Below are 7,192 nucleotides of genomic sequence, written 5' to 3' on the forward strand. Positions count from 1 at the left end.
TTACTTTTAACATGAAATTATGGATTCACGCACGACAATATATTATTGGATTGACACATAGATAATATTATATCTCATAATGTATAAAAGAATTTCTCCCGTTTTTATATTTAATAATAAAATAAAAATTTATATGAACAAATTTACATAAGTAAATCAACAGAAGGATAGGATTTGAGTGCTGAATAATAAGATAAAAATTTATATGAACAAATTTACATACAGTTTAACCGTCAGAACTCAGAAGCTGACTTGTCACGAGATAAAAATAAACATTGTCCACGTGGACAACAAATGGACAGGATTCATGGCAGCTCTAACACGACAAAACTAAAATCTTAAGCTGACGTCACCTGAGAATGCTCTGCTGACCTGGCCGCCATCCCGGAATTGACGCATGTGTGCATTTAACCCACTTATCTCAAAACCTCAATAAAACAAAAATATTTATATAAATTCTTTTAATAAATCAGTATCAGTAATAAAATAATGCCACCATATCCTCTTTCGCACTTTCCTTCACCCTTCCAAATTTTAACCCTAATATTCTTTTTTATGTTTTTATTTAATTTACGTAAAAATCCTCTTCCACTGGTCACTATATAAAAGGTTACAAAGCCTCAAATTGTATGCACTGAACTACGCAACACAACTAGGGAAAAAACAGAGTGAAAAACAGAGTCTCAGAACCTGAACACACACTCTCATCAAATCCTAATGGATTCCTTGTTCTTCCACTCTCCAAATTCAATTTCCTCATCGGAATCCTCTTTCGGGTCACCGGAGTCTTTCCCTTTTTATAACAATTATCTTCCATTCAATGAAAATGACTCAGAAGAAATGCTTCTCTATGGACTAATAGCAGAAGCCACACCGGAAGCAACATCAGAAGCACTAGTAAGCTCCAAGAGAATTAAAGAAGAAGAGGTGAGTTCAACAACAGAGGAAAACCCCACCAAGGAAAAGTCATATAGAGGCGTTCGACGGCGGCCGTGGGGGAAATTTGCAGCAGAAATAAGAGATTCAACTAGGCATGGGATTAGGGTTTGGCTAGGGACATTCGATAGTGCTGAAGCAGCTGCTTTGGCTTACGATCAAGCTGCTTTCTCAATGAGGGGCTCTTCAGCTATACTCAATTTTCCCGTTGAAAGGGTTCAAGAATCACTTAAAGACATGAAGTGTAACACCGAGGAGGGATGCTCACCTGTGGTTGCACTAAAGAGGAAACATTCTATGAGAAGAAAAATGGTGACTAATAATAAGAAGCATAAAGAGAGAGATAATTTGAGGATTGAAAATTTTGTGGTGTTGGAAGATTTAGGAGCAGATTACTTGGAAGAGCTGCTAAGTTCATCTGAAAGTACTACTACTACTACAGCAAGACCTCGCTAATTGGTGAATTAGATAATAAGTCAACTACTTGTAACTTTCTGGCCTTATCTTAATCTTCTTGCCCTTTTTTTTTTTTTTTAATTTAGTTATTGTCGTTATCTTCTTTTTCAATATGTAAACCAAAGACGGTTTATGCCTGTACAAGCTTCCATTTTTTGAAAGCAATTCGGGGTGATTCGTGTATCTAGTTTCTTTTATTTAATACGAAGTTAAATCTATATGAAAAAATTGGCCATTGTAATACACTTTGTGGGGGCTCAACTGTTAATTTAAGTTGCTATCATTATCAAACAAGATGCCCACTATCCGATATATATCGGATGCCACCTTGTATCGGTAAGGTGCACATCATTTGCCAATATGGGGCCATCTAAATATTGAGACAAGGTATCTTCAATGCATTAGTACTCTCATCATCCCCGGTTCGGTCAATTGTTTATTGTACTAGAATAATTGTAAACTGGTTATGATGTGTGTTTTGAGATTTGAAAATATGTTGTTATTTTTATGTACTGTTGTGTTTGATTAAATGAAAATTCTGCTTGTTTTAAAAACATAAATAAATAAATAAACTGTGCAGGGTTTCTATGGATTGTCTTTTCATTAGTTTCATACAGCCAGCTTTCACCATCATATTTTCGTAATTTAAATCAAGAGGGTAGTGTCATGCAAAACTAGTATTGCCCAGGCAACTTGTGAATGAATGTGGTGCTATATGTTACAGAATAAGGACCTTGGGATCATTGGATGCAGATTCTTTTTTATTTAGACTTTATTTTGACCTTTATTTTATCAAAGTTCTTATTAATTGCCAATCAAACGAAGACAAAAAAATCATATCATATTAATAATTACAGTGTATCCTGGGATTCTTCAAAGTTTAACTACACACTGTTTTGGAAGTGGCTGCTGATAACAATTGGTCTCACATCTGGCTTGAAAGTGATTCAACTACTGTTATTGTTCGTCCCTTCATCTTCGATAGAGGACTTGTCCGGCTCCTTCTAGATGCTCGTGATTCAACTACTGTTGTTGTTCGTCCCTTCATCTTCGATGGAGGAATTGTTCGTCTCCTTTTAGATGCTCTCACACTTTTAGAGAGACAAATCAACATATTGAAAATTGTCTGGTGAACATGATGTCGATAATATGAGCGGAAATTTGAAACAGCAAATAGTCAAGACCATACACATCCCCACGCATGCATCAACCCCGTGTGGAGGGGGTGGGGTTGGTCCCACCTATGTGTGAGTTATTGGTGCTCTCCCTTGTGAATATGAGCGGAAATTTGAAACAGCAAATAGTCAAGGCCATATACGTGTCCCCCGCCCCTAGCGCGTGAGTTATTGGAGCTCAGCCTAGTGAATATGAGCGGCCCTGAGTGCATGGGCGGATGGAGCATGTGACCGTTGGGAGCTCAAAAAAAAAATTATAAAAATAAAAGAGAAAAATATTTTTATTTTTTAATTAGCTCTCATTAAATTTATTAAAATAGTCACTATAAATTATAAACTCCATAAAATTTAAATTTTAATTTTTAAGAATTATAAAAATTTATATTTTAATTAAAAATAATGATAGCCCACCACTTAAAATATTTTTTATTCTAAAAAATATAATTAATTCTTCCATTTTCTATAATAATAGTAAATATAACGTTTTCTGTAATGAAACTCATGAAGAATAATCTTTGGAATTGGATGAATTAAATGATAGTTTGGTTGTTTATATAGAAAATAATAAATTTAATAATATTGATGACGAGTCTATCGCATAACATTTTTAAAATATGAAATTCCATAGAGAATAATTATAAATGTATTAACAAATATTTTATATTTTCAAAATTTTATTTTTATATTTTACTATTATCTAATGACTAATGATATAACCACAAATTATTGTACAAATTTATTTTGTATAAATTGATGTGTCGTTAATTCATTGGTTGAATTAAATATCTCTTAGCCCACATGATTTATTTATATTATTTCATATTTTCATTCAACTAATAAATTAATGCCACATCAGTTTGTATAAGATAAATTTATATAAGAGTTTGTACATGTACCATCACTCTTATCTAATTTAACCCCTAATAAATTATTGATCTAGATCCGGCACTGCTGGAGTGTGAGTTATTGGCGTTCACCCTGTGAATATGAGTCGTCTCCGCGCATGGGTTATTGGCGCTCGCCCCTGTGAATGTGAGTGGCCGGTATGCGAGGGTTATTGGCGCTCACCCCTATGAATTTGAGTGGAAATTTGAAACAACAAACAGTTAGGGCAGTACACGTGTCCCCCCTTAAGCGCGAGTTATTGGCGCTAGTGAATGGATTTCCAGAATGAGCTTCTTTCTTGAGCTTGGTTTAATGCATGTGAGTCTCCTCTTAATACGTTTATTACCATGCTATATTGGATTTCTATATATAAATTAACTTGCGCTCTCTTATTCAAGTAATGTGAGAAATTAATATTTTGAAATATCAACTCAAATCTCCAACATATGATATTGAATTGTGACAATTACGTCTGGTGAGATTGTCCGCTTACAGATATTCACAAGTGCCTACACGTGAGGATTCTTAGGACTTATTTAAGTACCGTTTTGCTTGGTTGCAGCTCTTGTTCCATGTATTTTTGGTTCTTTTCTAACCAAATTAAGTTATGAGCTTATACAATTTAAATAATAATTATAATTACCAACAACTCCTTAATTAATTGACTTAGTTGGCATTTTTTTAATCTTATCCTTGTAAAATAAAAAAAATCGATTCTTTTTAAAATTATGAGAGTGAAACTAAAATATATTTGTAGAAATTATTTAACTTAAGATTTTAAATAATTTTTTTAAACTTTAATAAAGTTCAAAATTTTAGAGCAGATTATATATATATATATATATATGGCCAAAACTACGTTGCCACATGGGTTTCGTACCCCACTTTTTTGTCCTTTTCTAGTTCAATTATAGTGGAGTCCATTTATTTGTTAAAAAAACAGAAAAATTAAAAAACTTCAATATTTTTACACATTAGTCCTGCACCTAAAAATTTTCAGTTTCTGGAAGCCACAATCTATTTTAGAAGTACCTTTTGAAGATGTAGATATGGACAGAGTACTTCGACATCACAGACTTGTCAATTTGATTTTTTTGTTTTTTTTGTACTGCAATATATATGTTGAGAAGAGAATGCTTAGTTTGCTAGAATTGAGAGGGGAGGGGGGGGGGGGGGAGAAATACATTTCACTACCAAACTAAAAACTAAAAAATAAAAAATTGGTCATGGCCATGGTGGTGTTTTCTAGCACTTAGCCATTAATCCGACAATTATATATATAGTTTGGTAGAATTATTTAATTGGTCATATCCTTGTCAATTAGGGATGACAAAATCCAGATGGCTATAGTTATTAGCCATCCATATGTAAATACATAATTATCCAATATAAATATGAACATCCAAGGGTAAACATGCATATTTAATTTTTATTATAAATCTAATTAATTGTTTTACATAAAAAATTCTTATTTTTTATTTAATTTCCTAAAATGATTAATATTAAAAGGTAATTAAAATTATTTTCAATATGGAAACAAAATAATAAAATAAAATTGTTACTCTTATTTTTAATTAAAAAAATTAACAAAGAAATATTCAAATTATTTTAAAAGGGAGTATTGTTTAGATTTTTTTTTTACCCTTCTTTAATTAAGGTAATGAAATATCATAACCGTATGGATGTGTGCTAATGACTATTTAAAATGTTGGGGTGGAATAACAAAAGTCAATTTATTTAAGTGTGCAATTAAATTTTTTCTTTTTATTTAAGGACAAAAACTCAACCAAAAATACAAAATCTTTATTCAAATGAACAAAAATAATTTTATGAATTGATAAACTAACACTTTATTACTTATTTATTAGTAAATTAATATATTTTTCTACATAATCGAATAATTGATAGTATGTTAAATAAATATTATGTTACAAGGAAATAATAAAACATTAATTATATATAATATGAAATTAAATTCATTTTCATATTTTCTCCATTTCATCTATTTGAAATAGTAAAATCTCTTGTGTTAGAGAAAAAAAAAAGGTATAATGTCTTAACCCTGCTCACATGGGTCAAAGGAAATTGGTTGCCATTATGTTAAATTAAAAAAAATTATATATATTTATCATCAATTATGGGTAATAAATAATATACAATGTTTAGCTATATATTACATTTATTTATTTATTAATTGATAAATTAATTATTAATATAAATATATATTAATAAATGTAAGAATAAATCATTTAATGAAACCTATTTCAATAGTCTAAAAAAATTTAAAATATTATGGACTTACATGTCAAAATTATAAAACTTTTGAATGTTCTTATTTTGCATAAACAACAGGGGTATTTAACGTTAATAACCCCACAAATACATCTTAGCCGTTATACAACTCCAGGATGAAATCTAACGGTGAATTTAAAAAAGATAAAAAAGTTGGTACCAAACACCGTGGCTAACATAGCTGAACCCATATATATATTAATATATATATACATGTACAAAAGACAAAAGCACTGCTTGTGAATCTATTCCCGGTTAGATGGTTTAACTTCGCTTCTCCAATTTGGCTCTTTGCTAAGAACAGAGCAGAAAATGATTTAAAAAGAATTATATTAGGGGCTAGGGATGTATTACTTTCGTCATAATAATAATAATTTATTGTGGGTGACATTGTGCCCCCAAGTTATAACTTTCAACTAATGAGAATGTTCTCCTTTTGGTCACCCAATTAATGATTAGACTCATATCCACCTGTTCCGAATTGCGTGATTTAATATCAATATCCTGACCACATAATTTACTTAAATTAAGACCATTCAATGATGACTGTTTTCTCTTCTATATTTATTTTAACAATTTTGGTCTTTGTTTTGTTTATTCAATTACTTTCAAAGATTATTATTCAACGTTGTCTACTTGCCCGTTGCCTTCCATCAAATGCTGCCATGGCATGCATGTCCTTTCGAAGATATGGAAATGCAATCCAACATTGTGTTGGTAATTAACTGATTAAATATAAATTTAAATAAAAAAAATTCTAGCGATTAATTATTTGATAATTCTCTTATGGGTATACGTGTATTACTAACAACTACTTACCCCCATTGAGTTAATAGGTAAATTGTGGTCCCAAAAGATAAATATTTTGTTTTGCGCACGAATACAAATAAAAAATTATCTACTTTTCTAAACCTTTGATTAGTTCAAACATTAAATAAAACTTTGCTTCTAACAAAGAAAAAATTTAACAATATATAAATGGAGTGATCTATCTAGAACATTAGCGGAAGCATATGATTTTGTCACGTGACTATAATTATAAATTACTTTATTATCTATGGGGGAAGAATATACAGAAATTCAAAAGATAATATTGACTTCCAAAAGCATAATTTAGTCAATTCAAGTAACCAAAGTTTCTTTTCTTGTGATCTGATGATATAAAGTGTTTAACTGTGTGAAAATCATATGATTTAACGTTGAAGGGCATTTGACGTTCCACCATGTTACGGTTAACTGAACTTGGCCTCCTTTTCTAAGAAAGGATATGCTTTACGAGTCAATTAGTCCCCCTTCAAATCTACAACGTATGGATTAACCAATTAAGAAAATTGAAGGGTGAAAGCTACAGGCCCTGAAAATCTGTAGAGCTGTTAGGTTTTAGAGAAAATCTAACTACATATCATTGGGAAAAACACGTCATTCGTACTTCTGTTTAATAATATTTT

At 30.8% G+C, this 7,192-nt stretch overlaps 1 protein-coding gene across 1 annotated transcript; it reads left to right on the forward strand.

Annotated features, from left to right (window-relative positions):
• Window positions 1-485: 485 nt before the first annotated feature.
• LOC18032958 (ethylene-responsive transcription factor 1B) lies at window positions 486-1,575 on the forward strand. The gene has a single exon (XM_006420140.2). The coding sequence runs from the start codon at window positions 718-720 to the stop codon at window positions 1,390-1,392; it is 675 nt and encodes a 224-aa protein (XP_006420203.1). The 5' UTR covers window positions 486-717; the 3' UTR covers window positions 1,393-1,575.
• The last annotated feature ends 5,617 nt before the right edge of the window (window positions 1,576-7,192 follow it).

This window comes from Citrus clementina, unplaced genomic scaffold, assembly GCF_000493195.1.
Source record: "Citrus clementina cultivar Clemenules unplaced genomic scaffold, Citrus_clementina_v1.0 scaffold_9, whole genome shotgun sequence".
In the NCBI taxonomy this organism is placed as follows: domain Eukaryota; kingdom Viridiplantae; phylum Streptophyta; class Magnoliopsida; order Sapindales; family Rutaceae; genus Citrus; species Citrus x clementina.

Excerpts from the sequence above, each read along its gene's own strand:
- LOC18032958 (XM_006420140.2), top strand. The coding sequence starts at position 718 with ATGGATTCCTTGTTCTTCCACTCTCCAAATTCAATTTCCTCATCGGAA.